The sequence below is a fragment of the Palaemon carinicauda genome, chromosome 45 (assembly GCF_036898095.1).
Source record: "Palaemon carinicauda isolate YSFRI2023 chromosome 45, ASM3689809v2, whole genome shotgun sequence".
Lineage (NCBI taxonomy): Eukaryota > Metazoa > Arthropoda > Malacostraca > Decapoda > Palaemonidae > Palaemon > Palaemon carinicauda.
The window spans coordinates 20,737,639-20,763,666 of record NC_090769.1 but is presented as its reverse complement, the minus strand read 5'-3'; the positions used below and the strand labels follow the sequence as shown (position 1 = coordinate 20,763,666).

At 45.3% G+C, this 26,028-nt stretch overlaps 1 protein-coding gene across 1 annotated transcript; it reads right to left on the bottom strand.

Annotated features, from left to right (window-relative positions):
* Positions 1 to 176: 176 nt before the first annotated feature.
* On the bottom strand, positions 177 to 25,200 carry mRpL50 (mitochondrial ribosomal protein L50). Its single transcript, XM_068367322.1, has 5 exons — positions 25,045 to 25,200; positions 23,206 to 23,309; positions 20,442 to 20,635; positions 19,743 to 19,862; positions 177 to 592 (listed from the first exon to the last, which is right to left on the bottom strand). The coding sequence occupies exons 1-5, from the start codon at positions 25,129 to 25,131 to the stop codon at positions 468 to 470; spliced, it is 630 nt and encodes a 209-aa protein (XP_068223423.1). The 5' UTR covers positions 25,132 to 25,200; the 3' UTR covers positions 177 to 467.
* Positions 25,201 to 26,028: the final 828 nt, after the last annotated feature.

The following is a 26,028-nucleotide window of genomic DNA, read 5'->3' as shown; positions in this document are numbered from 1 at the left end:
CTCTAGTGGAAGTGAATGCTAGTGAAGAACTTTTATAAGATTTACATTTTATTTTATTTTTGTATAAAATTTTCTTCTGTACAAAGCTAGTTTAAAGCAGAATCTAAATTTAACTTTTCTGATCACATTCAATTTCCTGACGTAGTAGCAACAATTTCTTATAATTTCTACTCTTGATCACATTCAATTTCCTGACGTAGTAGCAACAATTTCTTATAATTTCTACTTTTATACATTGATAACAAAGAATAGGCAATGAATTAGTCTCTTTTTGCACCATCTATGAAAAATACTGGCACATTTCCCATCTAAAAAAAGTATTAAGCTACTGGTCTCATCAACAAATGTGCCTCTTTATTAACAAAATAAGTCTTGATACATCAACTTTTTTCAGCTATAAAGTACTTTTGAAACAACCAAAAGCAACTGAGATTAGATTAAGCAAAACTAGTAAATTTATTACATAATTACTTTTCGTGCCACACAGTCGGTTCTGGAACATAACCAGGGTATTTCTTCTTATACTTAAGGCCTGAAACAATAGTAGTGTCGTTCGGGTACGCCGACTTCCCTCCAAATTTGGTGTCTGTTTCTGAAAAATTACAGAGAAAAATATGGTTTTTGAATAACAAGGATAATATTATACTGTAGTCGAACTTAAAAAAGGATTAATTTCCATAACTTTGGACTTTTAGCTAGAGATATGACTTTGGGAAGGCACTCTAGTGCTAGTTATACATATCTACAGCAATGCCTCACAACATTAAATTAATTGGTTCCGTAGTGGCTTTCGTAACATGATTATTTTCGTATTGGGAGCCGCCTTTTACATGTAAATTGCCCAATTCGTTCCAGGCCCTACAAAAACACCTCATTAAATGATTATTAAAAGGATAAACCCCACTATACACTACTCAACGAATTGCTATACAATCATTTAGATCATTCAATAATAAATTATCCGTTGGTAACCTGTAATAGAAAAGTATAATTAGAGCATACAATAGCTCTCCACAACACCTGAAGCTTCTTCATCACTTTGTGGGCCTTGAAGTGATTCACCACCAGGGGTTTCACCATACAATCTCCACTCGCGTCTGCACAGAGTGAAAGGGTAAGCCTGTCCTTCATAGGATATGCTCGGGGAGCTTCTATTCTTCTTCTGTGATGAATGTCTGACAAGGCATTGTCTTCCAGAAAAGCAAAGTTGTTCCGTAACTGAAATACAAACCACGCTATTTACATAGGGTAATTACTTCGGCGTAGCTGAATGACGAGCCATAAGAATTTTAACGAGGGCTTACTACCCCACCGCTAGCTAGCGGGGGGTAGCTTGCTACCCCTGCCCCCTCACACACACAGTGAATGCTTCACTTTGCTTTTGGCTCAGAGAGACGACAGACGTGTCTGCTCTCTCCTTCGTTTTGACTGCCATAATCTGTTCTGCTTTTTCTTTCAGAGTGTGTTTGAAGTTGGCCTCTATTCTTTTAATATGCGTACGTGCCCTGGACTACCCGGCCGCCCTTGTGGTACCTTTATGTCGACCACGGACACCGATCCTCACTGTAGGGGCCAACGGTGTGATAGGTCTAACGTGTGTAGGGAGTGGGCTACCTTCCAGTGGGAGAGGTTTGCCCGGCGCCGCAAGAAGAAGGCTAAGAGGGATTTTTCTCCTTCAGAGGTTTCTCTGAAGAGAGAAAGTTCCAAGGCTTCTTCTTCCGTAGCCCTTTCCTCCTCCGAAGCTTCCACTTGATCGGCTTCTCCTGGAAGGCCGGCGAGTCGTAGCGTAGACCGTGTTTCTGTTCACCGATCCCGGGGTGCGGGAGAGGTAGTTGCCTCCCATAGCGAGGCAGCTGCCCCTCCTCTCCCGGAGGAGGATATTGTTTCTCATTTACCTGTGAATAATTCTGATTTATTGCAGCTTTGGGCTTCCTTGGGGCTTCAGGGTTCGCCCTCCAGGGAAGCCCTGTTTGATATGATCAAACTTGGTGCAGCTGTCAAACAATCGCCAACAACAGCAGGGATAGATCCTCTGTCTGTGGTTGACATTGTTGTGACGGAGGCATCAAGTGTTTCTGTTCAAACACCCGTGCCTGTTGCTGTTGCCGAGGTAGCTGAAAGCTTAGGTTCCCCCTCCGAACATCCTTCGAGGGAGGAACTAAGTCCTACGGTCTCTCCTGCAAGTGTTTCTCCCCCTCGGGGAAGTTCACTAACAGAGACTCCTCTGCGGAGGCCCTATGAAGGTCAGATTGCTGATCCAACGGCCCCTCATGGGCGTATAAGGCGGAAGGCTCGTCCTCCCCTTCGCCGTAGAGGCCTTCCTTCTCCTCACAAGGGAGTTAGGAGGCGCCTCTTCGGCTCGTCATCCCCGCAGTCCTCTGCGGAGGAGACAATTCGCCGTTCCTACCAGCTACCACCTTAGACCTCTCCAGAGATCGTTCGCGATTCCCGTCGGAGGATGGTCGTCCTTCGGGACTCTGTATCCAGTCACCTTCCAGACATGCTGACCTGCCGTCACCCTTCAAGCATGATGCGCTTTACGTGCCGTCAAATCCTGTCATTGCGCAGGCACCGGTCCCTTCGGGGAAAAAGGGTAAAGATTGCAAAACTGCGCATTAAACCCTTGCGCGCCAGGTTATACCTGCGCGCCCTTCTGCTGTTGCTGCTGATCCTGATTTAGCGCCACTGGGCTCACCTGCACGCAACTGTTCCAGTTACACGCCAGGGTTCCCCTGCCGCCCGTGCCTATCAGCAGTTCCTGAGTTAGCGCACCCGTGCCTATCAGCAGTTCCTGAGTTAGCGCACCCGTGCCCACCTGCGCTCGCCTGCACACGAGCGCCCGGCAGTTCCTGATCAACACCAGCACTCTTATATTACAAAGAGTGATGCGCGCCAACCTCGCGCAGTTCCTGTCATAGCGCACACGCGCTCGCCAACGCGCCTGCACGCTTCTAGATCTCAGCGTGCAGTCCAGGAGGTTCCTAAGCAAGCGCACGGGTGCTCACAGGTTCCCCTGGACTCACTTCCAGCTGCGCGCAATGTTCCAGTGTCACGCGAGGTTCCAGTTGCGCGCCCAACCCATCAGCGCACACCTACGCATTCGGTTCCTGCTGCCTGCCCATCGCAACAGCGCACACCTGCGCACCCGGCTATCTCACGATCGCCTAAGGGACCTTCGCAACCTGTTCGCCCGGCTATCTCATGATCTCCTAAGGCAACTGCGCAACCTGCGCGCAAACTCGCCCTCGCGCTATCATCAGGCTGCGCAATCGCGCCCACGCCCTGTCGTGAAAGACACGCGCCCGCGTACTGCTGCGCACTCGCGCCCATCAGTAGCACATCAATCTACTGCACGCCCTCGCATCCAGCCTTCAACCCCGCCTTGTAAGCCAGCTCCTGCGCGCCACACGTCCTCAGCCTCCCACGCTCACGTGCGTGCGCGAATATCCTGCTCGCACGATTCCTTCACGCGCGACCCAGAACAGGGCTCATCCCGCGATCACCAGCGTGATTGGCGCCCCCGATCGCCAACGCGATCACTCTCGAGTTACAACAGGGGTACAGGCAGACAGGTCATCATCGCGTTCCCCTCCCCGCAAGTGCAGAACAGCGCGCTTGCCGGAGGAGGGGAGGTTTCCGGACAGGTCTAAGGACTCTTCTTTTTCTTCCATTGCAGCTTCTCAACAGGCGAACCCTGTGCTCTCTGACTTGGGCCACAAATCAATGGCACCTTTCCCCCCTGAAGAGGAAGAGAGGAGTTCCCTCCGTGGTAACTTCTCCAAGGACTATCCTGTCTCCTTGCAAGTCCTTACGTAAGGCTCCTACCCCTCCTCAGACTTTCTCTCCCTCCCCTGCGGATGAGTATTACCCATCCTCAGGAGAGTCGGAAGATCCGGTCCGTTCCCCCATCGCACCAATGGGGGAAACTCTGCCTCTTCCTGAGAAGTCTTCTCGTACAGAGGTGGGGAAAGTCTTACATCCATCATTGCTGGAGTCCTGTAACCCTCCTAGGAGGGAACCGAAGGACTCGAAGACTGTTCCCAAGTCTTCCGCAAGGACCAGACAAGAACAAGATAGACCTTTGAAGAACATCCGCGAGTCTCCCCAGGAAGAGCCTCTGGGGACGGGAGACTTTGCTGCCAGTCCGTCAGGAGGAGAGCACCAAGAGTCAGAACATGCGTTCTGGCAAGCCCTGACCCTCATGAGGAACCTCAATGGGATCCCAGACCCAGAGATTCCTCCTCGTGAGGGAAAGGATACGGTCCTGGATCGAATCTACGGCACCCAGTAACCCTCTAGGGCCAGTGCAGCTTTACCCTGGTCACAGGGGATGAAGAGTGCCAGAGACAAGGTCGAGGGCCAGCTCTCTGAGCTTGCCTCCTCCAATAGATCCAGCGCTGGTAACAAGCTCTTCCCTCCTCCTCGAGTGCATCAGAGGAGGTACTTTGAGATCCTAGAAGAGACTTAGTTTCGGTCTTCCAGTTCACCATTCTGTGGAAGAACTCACTGGGGTAGTCCCTCTAGACAGACTCTCCAACCGGCAAGTGTCCTATTCAGCAACCGAGATCCTAAGCCAGGAGAAGGTTGCGAAGAGTGCCATGCAGGCAACTTCGTGGCTTGACATCTGGCTGGGGTCTCTGGGCATCCTGGTACATTCTGAGTATCTGTCCAAAGAAAGTACCAGGAAGGCACTGGAGACATTCTTACTCTCAGGCACTCGTACCATTGAGTTTCTGGCCCACCAAGTCTCGAGCTTGTGGGCCAACACGATTCTCAAGCGTCGGGACGCAGTGGCTAAGAGGTTCCACCAGAAGGTCCCCAGTTCCGATGTTAGCAGGCTCAGACACACTTCCGTTCTCAGTAAGAGCTTGTTTGAGCCAAAGGACGTGGAGCTAGCCGCTGAGAGGTAGAGGAAGTCCAATCAGGACTCCCTCATTCATGAGGCCCTGACATCGAGGCCTTACAAACCTCCAGCAGCCCAGCCGCCCCGTCCAGCTAAGGACACGAAGAAGACAACAGCAGCGAAGCAGAAGGTGTCTAAGCCCTTTCCTGCCAAGGGCAGAAGGGGCAAGAAGTCCTCCAGGGGAGGAGGTAAAAATCCTAGAGGAAACGGCCAAGGCTGTAAACGACAGGATTGGCAGTCCCCCTGCATGTCCACCAGTGGGGGGATGCCTACAAAGTTGCGCGACAAGGCGGCAGCAACTCGGGGCAGATACCTGGACGATTTCCGTTATCGGTCAGGGTTATCGCGTCCCGTTCATCTCATGTCTACCTCCCCTGACAGCAAATCCAGTGTCATTGAGCTCCCTTACCATGGGATCAATAAAGGGACAGGCCCTCCGGGCAGAAGTCCAGACCATGTTGAAGAAGGACGCTCTCCAGGAGGTCGTGGGCGGATCCCCAGGCTTCTACAGTCAACTCTTTCTTGTGAGAAAGGCGTCTGGAGGCTGGAGACCAGTCATCGACCTCTCGACACTGAACGGGTTTGTCAGACTCCGTTCAGTATGGAGACGGCAGACACGGTCAGGCTTGCAGTGAGACCACAAGATTTCATGTGTACACTGGACCTGAAGGACACGTACTTCCAGATCCCAGTCCACCCGTCATCAAGAAAGTACTCGAGTTTGCCTAGACAAGATCTACCAGTTCAAGGTGCTGTGCTTTGGTCTCTCCACAGCACCTCAAGTGTTCACCCTGATTTCATCATGGGCTCACAGGATCGGCATCAGTCTCCTCCGTTATCTGGACGACTGGCTGATCCTAGCAGACTCGAAGGCAACCCTTCTTCGCCACCGAGACAAGCTTCTCGAGCTTTGCCAAGATCTAGGGATCATGGTAAACCTCGAGAAGTCCTCTCTGCAGCCCTCTCAGAGACTGGTATATCTAGGCATGGTCATAGACACCAATCTCCACAAAGCTTTTCCATCAGACGACAGGATAGCAAGGCTGAGGAAGGTCGCAAGCCCTTTTCTCAGACGAGAAGAGCTTCCAGCCCAATCGTGGTTACGTCTCCTCAGCCATCTCTCCTCCCTGGCCCATCTGGTTCCCAACAGTCGCCTCAGAATGAGATCTCTCCAGTGGTGACTGAAGTCTCGGTGGAATCAAGGTCACGATTCCCTGGACACCCTGATCCCTATGGGACAGCAGGAACAGACGGACCTCCAGTGGTGGGTGGCAGATGAGAACCTACGAAAGGGAGTGGATCTTCTCGTCCTACCCCCCCAGACTTGATGTTGTTTTCGGACGTATCAAAGGGTGGGGGCCCACGTTCTGAACCACAGGACCTCAGGCCTGTGGTCAGAATCAGAAAAATACCTTCACATAAACCTGCTAGAAATGAAGGCCGTGTTCCTGGCACTTCAGAAGTTCCACCAAGTCCTGGCGGGCCACTCTGTGGTAGTGATGAGCAACAACACCACAGTGGTGGCTTATATCAACAAGCAGGGAGGTACCTTTTCAGAACAGCTATCCCATCTTGCAGTAGAGATACTGAGATGGTCCGAAGTCCACTCGATCACGCTAGCGGCTCGCTTCATTCCGGGCAGAAGGAATTTGCTCGCCGACAGTCTGAGCAGAGCGACGCAGATAGTGAGTACCGAGTGGTCTTTGGATTCTCAAGTAGCCAACAAAGTCCTGACTTTGTGGGGTTCCCTGACTGTGGATCTGTTCGCTACAGCGCTGAACTACAAGCTCCCGCTGTAATGCTCCCCAGTCCCGGATCCCAAGGCTCTCGGGCAAGATGCCTTCCAACAACGGTGGGACAACATCGATGTGTACGCCTTTCCCCCCATTCTGTCTGATGAGGAGAGTACTCAACAAGACCAGAATATCGGTCAATCTTTCAATGACCCTCATAGCTCCGCTATGGCATCACGCAGAATGGTTCCCGGACCTTCTGCAACTCCTTACGGAGTCTCCGAGAGAACTCCCTCCACGTCACGAGCTACTCAAACAACCACATTCCAACATCTTCCACAAAGCCGTAGCTTCGCTTCGACTTCACGCCTGGAGACTATTCAGCATCTCCTCAAAGAGAGAGGATTTTTGCAACAAGTTGCAAACAGGATGTCTGAACACCTGTGCAAGTCATCCGCAGGGGTCTACCAGGCGAAATGGCGAGTTTTCTGTGGTTGGTGTCGTGGAAGGGGTATCTCTCCACTCGATGCCACTATTCCAGCAATAGCGGAGTTCCTGGTGTAATTGCGGGAGGAAATGCGCCTTTCAGTCTCGGCAGTGAAAGGCTATCGCTCAGCCTTAAGTCTTCCCTTCAGGCTCAAAGGAATGAACATTTCTTCCTCGCTGGAACTTTTTTCTTCTCATACCTGCCCTCAGTCGAAAGTGAGACCTCCTCCTTGGAACGTGGTTCAAGTTCTCAGGTCTCTAAAGAGACCTCCCTAAGAACCACTATGCCAGGCTTCAGATCGCCACCTTACTTGGAAGACGGTATTCCTGCTAGCTTAGGCCTCGGCCAAGCGAGTCAGCGAACTACATGGTCTCTCATACGACATCGCCCATTCAAGGTGATGGGGGGAGGTAACGTTCGGGTTCATCCCTGAGTTTGTTGCCAAGACTCAGAATCCGGGAATGCCGGACCCTCGTTTCGACTCTTTCCAGGTTTCGAGTCTCCGTTCTGTAACAGATGACCCAGACCATCTCCTACTTTGCCCAATAAGGAGTCTGAGGTTGTATTTTAAAAAAACAGCTGCAGTTCGTCCCCAGGTTCAAGCCTTGTTCGTGAGCACTGGGAAAACGAAAAGAAGGGTCACCAGGAATACCATCTCAGCCTGGATTCGCAAGGTAATACACCTAGCCTTGAATCCTGATCCTTCTCTGTCACGTCGCCCTACAGCGCATGATGTCAGGGGCATAGCTACGTCCTTGGCCTTCAAGAAGAATTATTCAGTGACGCAGGTCCTGCAAGCTGGGGTGTGGAAGCGTCAGATCACCTTCACAGCCCACTACCTGCAAGACGTGACACACAGGAGGCTCGATACGTTTTCTGTCGGCCCTGTGGTGGCTGCACAACAGCTGGTCTAAACCTCAGGCTCCTTAATGGACAAGTAGCAGAAGGTTGAGGGCATTGTTACCTGGTTTTAGTCTGCATGAATGAAAAGGTATGTCTGGCCTTTATTCTTTTCTTCATTCTCTCCTCCATTGGAGAAAGCAGCATCCTGGGTTCTCTGCACAGCTGACCTCAAACCACTGCAGGTAAATCATGCTTCCTTGTGTTCCTAGAATTAAGTGTAATACTGTCATGTCCCCATACCCTGAAGAGGTGGTATTGGGAGAGTCCTAGCCTAGATTTCCATCTGAAGAACTCCAGGTCAACTTCCTAGGACGAGTCACTTTTCACCTTCGCACACACCTTACGTAGGCCGCAGCAGTTTCACAGCAGGGACTCCCTATTGTCTGAGTACGTAAAAACTCGAATATGGAGTCCCTGGGCAAGCCAAAGCCAGTATGGCATGGACTTACCACCCTCCCTAAGGGTTGAGTCACCCTATGTAAATAGCGTGGTTTGTATTTCATTTATGAAACAAATGACAAATTCGTAGATAATTTGTATTTTTCCTAACTATACAAACCTTAGCTATTTACACATATTTGCCAGCCAGCCCTGTCCCCCGGGATAAGTCCTACTTCTAAGCAAAGTGAAGCATTCACTGTGTGTGTGAGGGGGGAGGGGTAGCAAGCTACCCCTCCCTACCCCCTTGCTAACTAGCGCAGGGGTAATACACCCTCATTAAAATTCTTATGGCTCGTCATTCAGCTACGCCGAAGTAATTACCCTATGTAAATAGCTAAGGTTTGTATAGTTAGGAAAAATACAAATTATCTACGAATTTGTCATTTTTGTTGCACTTGAAGACTTGCTGGGGACTGTAACCTTCCTGGATAGTCAACTAGTCGAACGTCTTGACAAAGGCTTCGGCGGCTTTTGTGTCTGAGCTTGCAGCCTCCCATGAAGCACCACCAAATGAATGCCTTCTCCTGCGTCGGCTTCGGCCTGAACACTCACGAAATCACCGAAAATGCCGCTGGCCTTCTGGCACATTATCGCTTTGGTGATTGTGTCTCCAGCGATTTCCTTGTTCTTAATCCAGACAAGCAACAGTCTCTCCATATCATCGTGGATGTGGCTCCTCCTGCTGGAGAAAAGTCGCGCCTTTAGCAGGTGTTGCTGCTTTGATGGCTTCCATCTGTTTCATGATCGTTCCTATCTTAGACGGATTTCGGCCATATTCATTTGCGATCCCACTTTACTGCATGCCAGCCTCGTATTTCTTGATTATTTCCATCTTCGTCTCCATTGAAAGCATCATCCTCTTCTTTCCCTGCACATCAGCAACTTTCTTGGGACCCATGGCTAATAAAGTACTGTAACGTAACATCACAACACGATACAGTACAATATTCACGAAAGCGAAATCGCAAACACTTAAGTCAATGCGTATGATACCGCTGCTGAAACAAAAAGAAAGAGGAACGCCAATGCGTAGATGCTGACAAATAAAAGAGCAGGATCTTATGGCGGTAACTAGCATCAGGGAGATAACAATGGGAGCGCAGGAGGATATTGGCGAGTTTACGGGCTGGCAGCACGAGAATTTTAAAATCAGTCTCGGACACGGCCAGGCTCTTGTACCGTCCCTCCTTTCATTGCACAAAACATTTTTGGTGATGCGAGTTGTAAAATTCTTCGCATCTCCTTGTGTAACGTGAAAATTTCGTAAGCAGAATCTTCCGTGTCGAGAGGTATGACTGTATCTCGATGACACTAATGAAAAAAAAAATTGGATTTGTATACAGTATGTCAAATGGCCCAGCAAAGAGAAACCACACGCAGTTAAAGTATAAAACTAAAAGGAAGTTGGAAGGTAAAGAAATGAAGTGGGAATTGAGGTAAAGTAGAATAATAAAATCTGGGAGCAACTACGGGCAACAAAGCAGACTTTTTAGTCCTTTTAGTGATACCTACATTGTACTGTGTGAGGTGCCCTAACAGCACTATCTATTATGGGATAAGGAAATAAATGTAGACAAAAAAAGAGGATGAAAAACACAAAGAAGCTTCCCTAGCTATATATTCAAGTCTTTACCTCTGTTTTATAAATCTTTATTTCTGAATTTAGTTTTACCTATACCTGTATATGGATTATATCATTCTAAAATATTCTTAGGTATTTTTCTCTTTTGATATTCTATTTTGACAAGGAAGCCTTAACGAAAGTGTTTTGTTTTACGTGCATGCATATATAAAAAAAATTTTGCGAGCTAAAACATTTTCAACCAAACTACATGACAAAATCCAGCTAAACCTAATAAAATATACAGTATTAACCTCTTCTCAAGAATTTCAAGCAACTTAATAAAGAAGAAACCATAGAGAGACGAAAGCATAAACAACTATGCTTGTATTACTTAGGAAATTTTACCTGTCATGAAATATATATAAATGAAAGAATCCCCTCAACCAAGGACCAGCAACGAATTGGTTCCTCAGATGGGTGAACCCCCTTCTTTTGATGTGTCAAAAAAAAGGAGGTCTGGGGGAGGACAATTCTAAGGAGTCCCCTAAGAGATCCTCATCCCTCAGCTAACAATCTAAATCGGCTCTACAAGAAGTAGATGATACGGTGGGCTGCTGATCTGTGACCAGTGTCTATTCAGATGCCACTAAAAAGACTCCCGATATATGGGATGAGTCTCTCATTATGACAGATGACCCAGTAACTGCTGACAATGACACGCTGGTAGATATTTATAGCTTAGAAAAGGGCGTGCTACTCATCTGAGTCTCGTGATCCCATTTTTGGCAGGAAAGACTCTTCCTGTTGTTGTGTCTAGTAACAGCCCTAGGTATTCCATCCTTGAAGCTGGAATTCTCAAAAGAGAAGTTTGCCCTGATGTTGTAGATTTTGAGAAGTTTGCCCTGATGTTGTTGAAGTTACCTTTGGAAGGATGGCAGGATCAGCTATTTGTCCAGGTGTCTTAGGCGTTGATCTGCTTGGCACGTACCCAAGCTGATAAGTGTGTGAATATTCAAATGAATATTTGGGGGTGTGGTCAACAGACCAAATCACAGTACTGTACTCTGAATTGGAAGACCTTCCACCTAGGACTTTCTTGATGACTGATGGATCCGGATCGAAGTACAGTATGCATCTTTCAGTGCAGAGAGAGCATAGAATCATTCTTCTTGATGGACACTCTTATGGTGATTGCGGTCTCAATTTTAAATGGAGTTTGCAGAACAAAGTCTTTGAAGTGTAGAGGTTGATTACTGATCTCCAGGTCCCCGACAACTTTTCTGAGAGAAATAGAGGACCGTAAAAGTAAAGAGTCCAGGACCACTTGTGGTGCGCCCTTTTCTAACATCTTTTGTACTTCTGACTAAGGTATTTGAAGAATTAGGCTTTTCTGTAAGTTTGACTGGTAGGATGACAATGTCATCATCGGAATCTGAGTGAGAGGATGATGAGAGCCAATGGGCAGGAACTGGTACCGGTATCCGTCTTGAAGGACTCCTACCGTCCAATCATCTACTCCTGTGGTACTGCCATATTGCCCACCGTCTTGCTAGGCACTTCCCCCCTCCCATAGGAGTTGCCTTCCCAAATGGGGTCTGAAGGCATCCCATGCTCCAAGGCCTTTGTGAAAGCCAAACTGCAAACTAGGGAACATTATTACCTTCAGCATACCCATTTAGATATTTTCTCAAATGATGATGAAAACTTTAAATAATATGGGAGGTCTGGAAATTGAGTAGCAATAGCAGTGCTAGAGCTACCAGAAATGCATTTACCTATTGGAGTAACATTACCAATTTTCCAAGTGCAGAAATGACAAAATTTGTAATAACATGGAGTTTTTATGATAAAACAAAGTTTTATGAATACTTACCTGGCAGTTATATATACATAGCTAATTATCTCTATTTCGGCAGAATTTTTTCTAAAACTAGGCAACCGCCTTGTGGTGGTTGGGTGGTAACACCCGTTAAAGGGTGGTAGGAGGAATCATTCCCGTTTCCTGTTCTTCAGTTCATCTATGCCCGACCTGTCTCCTGAGGGGAGGTGGGTGGGCCTTCGAATGTATATATAACTGCCAGGTAAGTATTCATAAAACTTTGTTTTATCATAAAAACTCCATTTTTACGAATAGAACTTACCTGGCAGTTATATATACATAGCTGATTAACACACTTGGAGGAGGGTGATAGACAGTAACATCGTTGGGGAAACAACCAAAAAAGTTGTAGGATAAATAAACACCTTGATTCCTTACCTGCTAAGGTAGCTGACTTCAAAGGTTCCTGCCTCTTGAGTCGCTTTCCCTTAGGAGTGTCAGCCAGGATGTGACCTGCAGTGCTGAAAACACTCAATCGAGTCTGTCAACGGGGTGAGACCAACAATCTGACTAGACTTCAGGACTACCTATTGCCCAAAATAAAAAACCGCAACTTTACCAAACCAACCACCTAACATTTGCAAAGTAGATAAAAATGATCTAACTAGACTGAGGTGACTGTACACAAGTCGAAGTCCTCAGACAACCAATAAAAAAATACACCAACCTATGCACAAGTAAACAAAACTAAGGTTGAGGGGAGGTAGTAACTCCTTTGCCTAATACAGAAGCCGTAGCTACGTATGGTCCCAAGGTATAACATTTCTCATAATCCACCCTCACCTCTCTGAGGTAATGAGAGGCGAACACAGAGTTGCTCCTCCAGAATGTCGCATCCATAATTTGACGGAGCGACATGTTCTTGCGGTAAGCAAGCGAGGTCGCAATGGCCCTCACTTCGTGGGCTTGCACTTTTAAAAGTCCGAAGTGTTCCTCCTCACACAAGAGATGCGCTTCTCTTATCACTTCCCTCAGGAAAAAGGATAAAGCGTTCTTGGAAAGGGGCTTTTGAGGATCTTTCACAGAACACCACAGGGAGCTAGAAGAGCCTCTCACACTTTTTGTGCGAGACAAGTAGGTCTTGAGGGCTCGTACTGGACAGAGCAGCCTCTCTTGCTCTTGACCCACTAGGTTTGTCAAGTTAGGAACCTCAAAGGTCCTCGGCCAGGGCTTAGAAGGGTTCTCGTTCTTAGCGAGAAAGTCTAATCTCAAGGCACAAACTGCCCCATTCAGATTGAAGGCCACCTGTTTTTCAATTGCATGGACTTCACTAACTCTTTTAGCTGTTGCTAAGGCCAAAAGAAAGAGGGTCTTCTTGGTAACCTCCCTAAGGGGAGCCTGTGAGATGGGCTCAAATCTCTTGGTGCACAGAAATTTAAGAACTACATCAAGGTTCCAAGAAGGGGGCTTTAACTGGGTCTGCTTGGTCGTCTCAAAAGACTTCAAGAGGTCATGTAAGTCCTTGTCGCGAGACAAGTCCAAGCCCCTATGCCGACAGACGGAAGAGAGCATACTTTTGTACCCTTTGATAGTGGACACAGCTAGCTTAGCGTCCTGTCTGAGGTACAACAAGAAATCCGCAATCTGGCTCACAGAGGTAGTGGATGAGGAAATCTTGTGCTTCCTACACCAAGCCCTAAAAGTCTCCCACTTGGACTGGTAGACCCTCTGCGAAGAGACCCTCCTCGCTCTGGCGATAGCTTTCGCAGCTTGCGCTGAAAAGCCTCTCGATCTGACGAGCTTCTCGATAGTCTGAAGGCAGTCAGATTGAGAGCGAGGGGGTTTTGATGATATCTCTCGAAGTGGGGTTGTCTGAGCAGATTTGGACTTGCAGGGAGGCTTCTTGGAAAGTCCATCAACAAGTCCACCACCTCCGTGAACCATTCCCTCATCGGCCAGAACGGAGCTATCAGGATCATCCGTCCCGAATCGAGGAGGGTGAATTTCCTGACTACCAGATTGATGATCTTGAACGGGGGAAAAGCATAAGTGTCCATCCCCGTCCAATCCATCAAAAAGGCGTCTACTGCTATTGCCTCTCTGTCCGGAACTAGGGAGCAATAGATGGGGATCCTCTTGGATAAATTGGAGGCGAAAAGATCGATGAGGGGTCTCCCCCACAGCCTCCAGAGACTCTGACAGACCTGTTGGTTGAGGGTCCATTCTGTGGGAAGGACCTGCCCTTTCCTGCTGAGCATGTCCGCCCTCACATTCTTCTGTCCCTGAACAAACCTCGTCAGCAGGCTTATCCTGTTCTCCTTCGCCCAAAGAAGGAGCTCTCTTGCTGTCTCGAAGAGAGACAGAGAGTGAGTCCCTCCTTGCTTCCTGATGTACGCAAGAGCTGTGGTGTTGTCTGAGTTGACCTCCACAATCTTCCCAGACACCAAGTCCTTGAAGGCCTTTAGCCCCAGAAAAATGGCCATCAGCTCCTTGTTGTTGATGTGCCATCCCAGCTGAATTCCTTCCCAATAGCCTGAGACCTCCTTGCTTTCTAGTGTTGCCCCCCAGCCTGACTCTGATGCGTCTGAAAACAACACTAGGTCTGGGTTCTTCTTGTGTAAGGAGATCCCTTCCCCTAACAAGGTTGGGTCCAGCCACCACTTCAGAAGAGTCTTGACTTCTATTGGAATGGGGAAGGAAAAGGAGTCTTCCTGCATCTTTCTGTTCCATGTCTTCGAAAGAAAGTGCTGAAGAGGCCTTAGGTGGAGTCTCCCCAGAGAGACAAACAGTTCGAGGGAGGACAGAGTCCCCAGCAAACTCATCCACTCCTTCGCTGTGCATCTCTTCCTGTCCAGGAAAGTACTGACTTTTACGAGACACTTGGCCTGTCTTTCCTGAGAGGGAGAAGCCCGAAAAAGAACTGAATTCAGAACTATCCCCAAATAGAGAATAGTCTGATTCGGTCTGATCTGAGACTTCTCCCTGTTGATGACCAGGCCTAGATCCTGAGCCATCATAAAAGTCTTCCGTAAATCCTCCAGACATTTCTCCCTCGATCGTGAACGAATCAGCCAATCGTCCAGATAGAAGGATATCCTTATCCCTTCCTGATGCAGCCAACCTGACACATTCGCCATTACCCTGGTGAAGACTTGAGGAGCCGTGCTGAGACCGAAGCAAAGAGCTCTGAATTGGAAGCACCTGCCCTCCATTACAAACCTCAGGTACTTCCTCGAAGTCGGATGGATGGGGACATGGAAATATGCGTCCTGCAAGTCGAGGGACACCATCCAGTCCCCTGGACGTACTGACGCCAGCACCGACTGAGTCGTCTCCATGGAGAACTTTGTCTTCTCCACAAATACGTTGAGCGCGCTGACATCCAGGACGGGTCTCCATCCGCCCGGGTTCTTGGGGACCAGAAACAGGCGATTGTAAAAGCCTGGGGAGACTAGATCCCGAACCGGTTCTATCGCCCCCTTGTCTAGCATTTGGTTGACAAGGTCTACTAGAGCCTTCTGTTTCCCAGGATCTGAGTACCGGGCTACTAAGGCCAGCGGAGCATCTGCGAGAGGAGGTTTCTTCAGAAAGGGGATCTTGTATCCTTCCTTGATGACTGAGAGGGACCAGGTGTCCGCCCCTCTCCTCTTCCAGGACTGCCAAAAACCTGACAGTCTTGCGCCTACCGTCTGGAGGAGACGAACTTCATTTCCTGGAGCGAGGTCTGAAAGAACCCCTGGTAGATCTTGGTCCTGAATCTTGCCTTCTCCCTCTAAAATCTGATCTTGAAGTAGTCCTGCCCCGAAAGGGCTGCTGGAATCTCCTTTCCTCCCGTTTCAAAGAAGAAGGAGGGGCTGCAAAGGGCTTACGAGCAGAACGAGATAAAAGGTCTTGGGTGGCTTTTTGGGCCAGAGAACGCGTAATGTCATTAACCAGAGACTCGGGAAAAAGATGTTGAGAGAGGGGGGCGTAAAGAAGCTCAGACTTTTGAGCATTGGTAACAGACCTAGAAGCAAAAGAGCAAAGCAGAGCTCTCTTCTTTAGGACCCCAGCTGAGAACAGAGCAGCCAACTCATTCGCCCCATCTCTGAGGGCCTTATCCATACAGGACATAATGCTCGTAAGGTCCCTAGATCCATCCATCTGTTCAGTTTTCCTTGCGAGAGTCCCAAGCGACCAGTCTAGGAAACTAAAAACCTCAAAGGCTCTAAAAATACCTTTGACGAGATGATCCACATGACCTTGGCTGAGTTGAGAGCATGCCTTCTAGCAGAGTCCACTAAACCAGAGAAGTCACCCTTGGAGGAGGAAGGCACTCCCAGACCCAAAGGTTCTCCAGTTGCATACCACATACCCGCTCTTGAAGCAAGACGAGCTGGTGGAAACGAGAAGGAAGTCTTAACTGTTTGTCTCCGCTCCATCATCCAGTCATCAATCTTCGTGAGAGCCTTCTTTGCGGAGATAGACAGCTTCATCTTGATGAAGGCCGACTGTTTCTTGGCCTTCTTTCTGTTAAATTGGGACTGAGGAGATTGAGGGGCAGCAGGTTGGAATTCCTCTCCAAAAAGTTCAAGAAGGGAGCGAGAGAGAACTTTGTAATCTCCCACAGCATCGGCAGGATTATCATCGTCATCAGAAACATCCTCGAGGGCCTGATCCACATCTGCAATATCCTTCGAAAGAGAAGAATCCTTAGAACCCGACAAGGGCAAATCAAAGGCATCATCCTGCAAAAGACGGGTTGCATCCTGGAGTCCCGCGCTAGAAGAATCCTTGGAACGAGAGGCAGTATCGTCCCGAAGAGGCAGGGTGGTATCGCCCTGGGACCGAGAACGAGAGACAGAGTCGTTCTGTCGTCGAGAGCGAGAGGCGGTATCGTCATGGCGGCGAGAATGAGAGGCGGTATCGTCGTGGCGGCGAGAATGAGAGGCGGTATCGTCGTGGCGTCGTGAACGAGAGGCGGTATCGTCGTGGCGTCGAGAACTAGGGTCGGTATCGTCGTGGCGTCGTGAACGAGAGGAGGTATCGTCGTGGCGAAGCGAACGAGAGGAGGTATCGTCGTGGCGAAGCGAACGAGAGGAGGTATCGTCGTGTCGAAGCGAACGGGAGGCGGTATCGTCTTGGTATCGAGAACGAGAAGCAGCTTCGTTCGATAAGGTATCGTCCCGGTATCGAGAACGAGAAAACGTATCGCCCTGGTATCGCGAAGAAGTATCGCCTGGCGCAAGCACACATTCCTCATCCTGGCGTAGAGAGGGAGAAGTTCTCTTTAAAGAAGAACTCCGTTCTCTCTTCGAAGCAGACTTCTTAATCGGCAACGAGTCGTCTTTACGTCTGTCAGACTGGGCGTGAGGGCGACTAAAGGCTTGTACTAAAGTCAAAAGTTGTTCCTGCATGACAGACATAAAGGATTTAGCAACATCAGCTGGGTCTTGCGGATCCGAAGGGGGGGGCTGACGAATAACACTTGTATCTTCGGCAGCAGGCTTCGTCCTTTTCACAGGCACGGAGTCGAAATCATCCTCCGATGGACAAGGTTCATAACTGCTAGAACCGGGAGAGAAAGAACGAGACCGTTCGTCGCGGTTCCATCTCCTCTTAGTAGGTCTGGAAGCTTCATACTTCCATTTACGTCTGGACGAATTCGGAGAAGAAAACACATCCGACTCGTCTTTCCCGTGACGGTCAAGAGCAGCCTGGGAATAGACAACAGGACTGTCTGAGGCGACGGCTGACCGAGGGTACGTACCTCTCACCCCCTTTCGGTCATCGACGTACCTTCTCCCTTGGTCCTGGGAGCTTGGTAGAGGTCTAGGCCTAGGGGTATGACAGATTCGGTCGGTCGCCACCTCCACTGCACTAACACAAGCACTTTCACTTTCCTTACCTTTAAAGGCCTCCAGCTGTTCTTTAATGGCCTTCAACTCGGCCGCCAGGCTAGCGTACCGAGGGTCATCCGTAGATACGGAACCTGTTGGAGGTGCAGGAGTTACTACCTCAAGGGAAGGATCAACTTCCAAAGAGGAATCAATAATAGGATCAATAGATAAATCTACGCTAAGTTCGTCTTCCTTACCACTAACAGACTTAGACTTAGACCTAGAAGCTCTCCTAACTCTATCGAGCTCTAGCTTACGCACATAGCGCTTCATAATTAACCAATCTTTCTCATCCAAAACCTTACATTCCCCGCACCTATTATCAAGGGCACAAACAAAACCCCTACAATGAGAACAAACAGTGTGAGGATCAACCGCCATTTTGGGTAGTCTCACCTTACATTCCTCATTCGCACAGATACGGTAATGACTCTTTTCACTCATAATGAAAAACAGCAAAAAAAAAAAAGCTAAGAGAAAACAAAATACTACGATCGCCAAAAACCCCAAATCAGAGTACTTCACCAAAAAAAGCAGACTGGTACACCGAGCAGGGAAATCGAAGAAAAAACTCTAAATGACGGACCAACGTGCTGTCGATCCGGCCGGCAGAGATGAACTGAAGAACAGGAAACGGGAATGATTCCTCCTACCACCCTTTAACGGGTGTTACCACCCAACCACCACAAGGCGGTTGCCTAGTTTTAGAAAAAATTCTGCCGAAATAGAGATAATTAGCTATGTATATATAACTGCCAGGTAAGTTCTATTCGTAAAATTGCATTTTCCTAACAATACAAACCCAAGTCCTTTACATAGGAGAATGATAAGTGATAGCAAAGCTGGGACACAGCAGATAAAATTTTTAACAAGGTATCGGTAGTTGACCGGTGGTCGCTGACAGGAAGCAGAGGAGGGGGGGGGGACTCTGGCCCTTACTTGCTCACTGAGTAGTCACTTTGATTACAGCTTGGACTTTTTAGGAAAAGTATGAGTAAAGGGCTCAGGTTTTAGTCCAGGTAATAGAGCCAAACGCCAGGGGAAATTGAAACAGAAATGAAACATGTTCTGCAAGATCCCTGTAATAAGATATCCAAAATGTTCCAAAATCGGTAAATCGAAAGAACACCTTTTTTTTTTTGTCTGAAGTTCGGCATTTTTGGGGTTTGACTATAAAACCTTAACCTACTAAACTAGAGTTATATCTTCCCTTTACACAGTCCTATCAAAGCAATTTTTGGGTCTACATCCATGTTTATAATTCTAGTGAGCCACTGCATCTCTAGGTCTGCTATATGAATCATTGATTTTTGTAAATTTCTGCCATACCATTATTGAAGTAAATTCTGATATGCTGGATGCACATTTTTGCCAAAAATCTTACAATTTATTGCTTTTCTAAATTTAGCAGAAATATTAAAATATGGTTTCAATATTGTCCTAATTTCTATGGCTATACAGAGTTTATTCATTGTATTCCCTAACATGCAAATTTTGAAAGCTTTTATTGAAGGTTTCTAATCTAAAAGAAGTGATAAACCTTACCTTATGGGGTAGGAAGACTGCCAAAGCAGTAGAAGACAAGAAACATTACTATATCTAGGATGCGGCTGGACTGGCACCGATTGCAGTAACCAGCCCCAACAATTTGCCTTGCTATACTCCGGATAGCAAGGTTGGTAGCGTCGCGGATTTCTATTATAGAGGTCCCGAGTTCGGTCCCCGCCAGGGACGCGAATACCGTGAGACCTTCTACCGGGGGGTACTCCCAGGGTGGCGCCTGGGGGGAGGTTAGAGGGGACTAGTGATAGTCCCTGCTGGATAATGGTCGCCCGAGGAGGACGATGTAAATCGTCTCTGTGGAGACCTAAAACCCGCAACTTTAACTTTCAACTTTAACATAAAACTTATAACAATCAACATGCTACTACCTCTACAGATAACACTCTTTGGTTATATGGTTACTTGAAGACTGCCTGTATATAAAGTAAAAATTGAGGCAAAGAAACTTACCAGGGTGGAATCGGTGATATTTATAAATTACGTGTAAATTTTTGGGCAAGTTCATATCCTTCATCATGTCTAAGGGAACTGTGGTGTTAACTGGTGTGTTGTAAAATGTCCTCAGTTCATCTGAAAGTATTTAATACATTACTACCGGGTACATAGAAATGCTTTACATGCAGTACTAATAAAAGACTATGGCATCCTGGGGACTCTTTATCAAGAATGTTGTTACTTTTCTTAAAACGTTTTATTTTAATTGTTAACTACTTCTCTTTTATTTTATTTATTTCCTGTCTTCACAGGGCTATTTTCCCTGTTGGAGCCCTTGGGCTTATAGCGTCTTGCTTTTCCAACTAGGGTTGTAGCTTAGCAAGTAATAATAATAAAAATAATAATATAAGAACTGAAATCTTGGAAGATTAAGCAATCGTAATTAAATCGATATATTTTTAATTCATTTTAGCTATGAGTACATTTTGTAATGTGATTTAAAACTATAGTAAAATGAGAAAAAAAAAAATAATGGTTCTGATATATACACTCTCGAATCAATACTAATTTGTTACATCATACGCTCATATGATATCCATATTTGCATATTCCTTTCTGCTTTTATTCTTGTATCAATCAAGTCCTTCAAACGTACTGTAATTAATAATTTTTTTAAAGCCATTACACAAATAGCCAAAAATTGAATAAACTTACCAATATTTGTTATCTTGTGAATAAGAGAATTTGGTACGGCATGCTTTAAATTCTGAGAGCACTGTCTGAGAACTTTGAACTTAGTTTCGGCATCTACAAACGTTGACGACTTTCCCATGTATTTTTCACAACACTGAAGAATTCTATTATCTACATCATCTGGTGGGGTGTAAGGCTTCTGGTTTCTGAGATACCTAGAAAGAATAAAGGAATACATTGGATTTATAACGGTATTTCTTAAACATTCGACCCAAATCGACGTGAAACCACTACTTAACCACTTCCAGATTCATACCTTTTCAAAACTATTGTAAATAATGTAAACATTTTCTTATTTTACGAGAGCCCTTCAGCTTTGCCTTGAAATTTCTCAAGCAACTCAAAGACTGAATTTATGATTATGACAAGAAATTCAAGTGTTATTATGTTACTTTAGTCATTTCATACCAGATAAATTAAGCAGCCACATAAACATTACATGAGAACTAAAGAACTCACCATACACAAGAATTGGGATGAACTGAATCGGTCAAGATGTGTCAAACACGTGAATAAGGAACTTGGTTAGCAGATGAACAAGACTGGAACACCAAAATAAAGACTACACTACCAAGAGATATATCAATAGAGGAGCTCCTTGCTAAAGAGTATTAAGAAAATGGTAATGGAACAACTGCAATAATCTAAAAATAGCTGCAATTCCCCATCAAGGTAAAAGAGATAATAAAGTGTACCAACTCAAGAGGTTTAAAAAAAATGGAGCCTCTCAAAATTCTTGGGTGGAATATAGACAGCCTAGCGAGTAAGCTTCATCAAGGTAAAGCAATTTGAGCGAGAACAACCGACTGACGTTATATAATCAGGAAACCAAAGCACACATATCCCAAGATATATATGTGACATCAGTGCACCTAAAGCATTAAACTGGTCATCAATTAAGGGTCTTCGCATTACCCGTTCCAGAAGAGATCAATTTTCTGGGAACCCCAATAACATGGGTCAGAAAGGGAAAATTCAGGGCTCGTAAGAGAAGATTTCCATTTCTTGTCTTCTTTGGTGGAAGAAGCAGAGGGGAAGTGATCCATTTTAGCTTTCTTTTTACGACGGCTGCTGAACTTTACCCACTGGGAAGACGACCATTCCCTACAAATCTAACATGGGGAAGATATGAAACATCTCTTACTGTGACATGCAGTATATAAAAGATAGGGATTTACCTACATCAAACTCATGAAAGTGCCACAAGGACGACCTTCAATGCCAGACAGGATCTCATACATACTTTAAAAGCACTCGTGATCACAGGAGCAGAAAAGCAAAAGCACAGTGGACAGCGGTCGAGCGGACGTCCGTTTGTTACAGCAACCAAGAGTGAAGTGATTATTGAGTCACAGGCTCCTATGCGACTACCCAGCACATGTGGGAACAGAGGACAATTATACAATGTTGCCAGACCAACAGGATTTCCTTAATTTTGGTCGTAACAAAACTGAAATAATGTAACCCATATAAATGAAAAGGTTTTTTATTTGCATAAATACAAACAATAATTCTGAAGTAAGGTAGTGAGCAGTACAGCAAGGATTTTGAAAAACTAAGAGAAAATACAAAGAACACAGCAGCAAAAGAGAGAAGACAAATAATACTCACCCCCTGAAATATTTTGATATTGAGAAGGTTAGGCAAAACAGGCTCAAGAGGTTAAAAAGAATTTAGAATTCTGTATTATGTTCATGAAAAGGTAACAATAAAAATCCACAACCTCAGGAAGATGCAAGGAGAGAGAATCAAAGCACTGCTCCACTTCAATTCAATTGTCAGGGGAAATTATCTCACGACAAATGTCACATCAAACTTTAGCAGTGACACATTACCTATTAATGTTAGGATTATATTTATATACTGGGGCTAAAAATCCAGGACTGGGAATGCTATTCATCACCCATTTGCAAATGGAGAAAACCTTGTAGTTGAAACATGACTCCGAGATGGAACAAAGGAAGTAAGAAGGGAGGTATAATAAACATCTAAAATCATATATGTGATACATGAGGTGTGCTGGTGGAACTTCCTTCCTAGGGGACCATGATGGCTGGAGCAACAGTGAAGATGATAAAAAAAGAAAATAAAAAAATTACAAGACATCTATAAAAGTAGGAGCTGAAGGAATCACGTAAAAGTTAAAAATGGAATGACACACAAATGCTATAAAGTTCTGACCAGCAATTAGTAAAAATCCATTACAGTACCCATGTTCAACATGATTTGATCAGAAGAGCCAAAATTAGGGTACAAATTAAGTGATTAATAATACCAGTTTTATAGCCAAGTAAGTCAGGTGAATTTTAAACTATATCCCTAATAGCAATGGTCCTCTTCATTCTTTACTTTATGAAGCAAACATCTGTGTATATATATATATATATATATATATATATATATATATATATATATATATATATATATATATATATATATATATATATATATATATATATACACATATACATAAATACACACACACACATATACATAAACACACACACACATATATATGTGTATGTATATATATATATAAATAGTACATAACAGGAAGGAATACCCACATCAATATACAGTTACATAAAGCGTGCTATTAGTAAAAAAATAAACAGAATCCATAAGAATAAAGGGGGGTCATTGATAGCACTGGCAAAAGTGATAAAATGAAAGAATAAAACAGATGATTATGGACTACTTATCGGATAATGCTAACAACTCTTACCCTCTGGCAGCCAGTGATTCAGCATCAAAATCTAGCTTACGGTCCCTCGGCAGAATGTCTCCTTCATTGTCTGCAGAGGTCACAGAAGAAGCACATCTCAAAGGCTGTAGAAACATGCAAATATATAAGTACAGTATAAATATCTGAATTATCTATAAAAAAAAAAAAATGAAATATAAAATATTGCACTCTTAATTACATATTCAGGATTAGCAAAACATTATAATTTTTTAAGTACTAAATTTTGAATTTTTTTTATAACTGTACAAACCTAAAGGCCATTTACATGGGGATAATTTACCGGCATTAGCAAACTATCCCCGTGCAAAGGCATAGTGTCCTTGTGCAAACGCTTTCCATCCTGGAAAGTTTACTTGCCGCTGGTAAATATAACTTTACATGTATGCAGTTTAGAGATGCCGAGGTGTTGATCAGTAAGTGAGGTTTCCCAAATGTGTATGACAAGGAATCCTACAGTAGGTTAGGTGAGCCTGTGAGGCTTCAATACTTTCTAGTGATAATGCACAGGCATAGATTTATCCACTATCAAGAAACTGCATATGGCTAATGGGAGCCCTTTGTATATAAGCGGACAGTTCCTTTTGCATACACAGAAAATGGGAATTTTCTTCACATTTTCTAGTCGTTCATGACTCGTTTTTCTGTAAAACCTCTACACAAGAACACAGCGTAACTTAAACTTCCCCGGCTAGCCTAACCTACAAGCCGTGTCCTTATCTACCTACCTAACTAGGGAGGGCTAACGGTCCCGTGCGATCCTCCTTAGACCGACGTATTCTTATGGCGGGTTTACATGGTCGTACGGTTCGTCAGACAAGTGTTTGAAGTGATGTTCGAACATGTTCGGTTGCTGAACACGCTCGTCGAACCGTTCAAAGACAGTCTGTTCTTGCCATACTTTTGTGGGCGGGGCTTCATTGTACGCAAACCTTATGCATTTGTGGCTGTCTCCACGTCTTCGAACTGTTCGACAAGCAGGTTCGCCAACCAAATTCGACAAACCATTCAATCGTGTAAACCCTACTTTATACGGTCGTCATCATACATAAAGGTGGCCGCTAACATACATACACCCCGGTTAAGGTTTCACCAAGATGAAACATTATTAACAAAAATACTTGAAAACAAACACAAGAAGATATTCTTGGCTTATATAATTTTCTTTACGTTACACAGCGATGCTTTTACCATTCCAAAAACGCAATTCTGTAGAAGACGATGGTTATTCATAAAATAAATTAGCAGAGCAATAAATTGATGTATGTAGGCTACTTCTTATATACTATCATGTCTGCTATAGACTACCGGTTACAAATAAACATAAGCTTAGACTAGCCTGCCAGAGATTGCCAATTCCCTTTCAAATCTCTAGCATGTTAAACCAAATAAACTAAATAGCTTACAGTCTCAGATATCGTATCAATAAAAGGCTAACATTAATGTGACATTTCTCTCCATTTAAAGGCCCGGTACATAACCAGGCTATACATCTTCAAAGAGTAATTCTCACCATACCTGCCAGGACTATAGGCCTCCACCATATATACTAGGGTAAGGAATGATTAGCTGAGATAATCATAAAATAACCTTATGGCCACTAAACTCGGAAGGGAGAGAAGGCTTATTAAGACGTCTATGTCGGGTAATTCGTAAAATGTGAAGCAGACGAAACTTTGTTTGGCAGCCATGAGGAGAGGCATAGCCTTTGCAACGGCCCAAATGACAAGATACCTACCAGGCCTATAGGCCTCTACCATATTCACCAGGGCAAGGAATGATTAGATGAGACAATCATAAAGTAACCATATATAAACTAACCTCGGAACACCGAAGAGGCTCATTAAGAAGTCTACGTCGGGTATTTCGTAAAATGTGAAGCAGACGAAACTTTGTTATGGCAGCCATGATATTTCGCCGAGTCACGTGACCTCCACTAGAGTTGCCAGTTTGGCCTTTTTTCAGCCCAAAAAACCCTCAAATTTGGCCTTTTTTAAAAAATTAGTTGGCTGTTAGTATTACGAAAAAGCGGGTCTCAAATACTATATATATGACCTTTTTTTTTACTAATGGGTTGGCCTTTTAAAGCTTCTATTGACTAGAAGTTGGCCTTTTTTAATTTAGAAAACCTGGCAACCCTACAGCCAATCAGTCGCCGACTGTCAACAGCTACTTGCTCGACCTCGTTCGGGAAGAAGCAAACTCTTCGATACAGCCACTAATATTCTTGCGAAATTAAACTTAAATGCCATTTTAAGCTATACGGCTAGCACTAAAATCCGTATATTAGTTTGAAACATTTTAGAATGGGTTTTCTGAGAGCATTTTAGGCGTAAGAAGTCATTCTGTGAGACGGCTTTTGACAGCGGCACTCGTATTATTATTGGAACTTATCGTCTATCGTCGTTTCCTTAGCCGCCATTATTGTGTGAAAGAGATCCTATGGAGTGATAGTGGTTTATCTGGTGGTTTTAAAGTGTTTTAAATCCATCGTGTTGGATTGATATCAATCCAGGAGTGTTATCAAAAATGGATATATGATGTCCACGCATTCACAGACGAACGGGGCAAGCTTAGAGGATTGCCACACCAATTTCTTTGCTCTGGTAAGTAGATCGTTTGAATGAAAGTATGTAACAACTGCTGTTTCTGTAGATATTTCCTTATTTCCAAGCAGTCCCTTGTAATTGGAGGTATCGTGGTGCCTGTATCAAGCCATTTCTGACTTTTGGAAGGGTAAAATTATATAATTTATGAGATATTCCTTGTTAGATATTGCTCGTTACCCTTTGTGTTACGGAACAA

Excerpts from the sequence above, each read along its gene's own strand:
- mRpL50 (XM_068367322.1), bottom strand. The coding sequence starts at position 25,131 with ATGGCTGCCATAACAAAGTTTCGTCTGCTTCACATTTTACGAAATACC. Across the intron at positions 20,636-23,205 it reads GAATCACTGGCTGCCAGAGG|GTATCTCAGAAACCAGAAGC; the intron begins GTAAGAGTTGTT and ends TATTCTTTCTAG. Across the intron at positions 593-19,742 it reads ATATCACCGATTCCACCCTG|AAACAGACACCAAATTTGGA; the intron begins GTAAGTTTCTTT and ends GTAATTTTTCAG.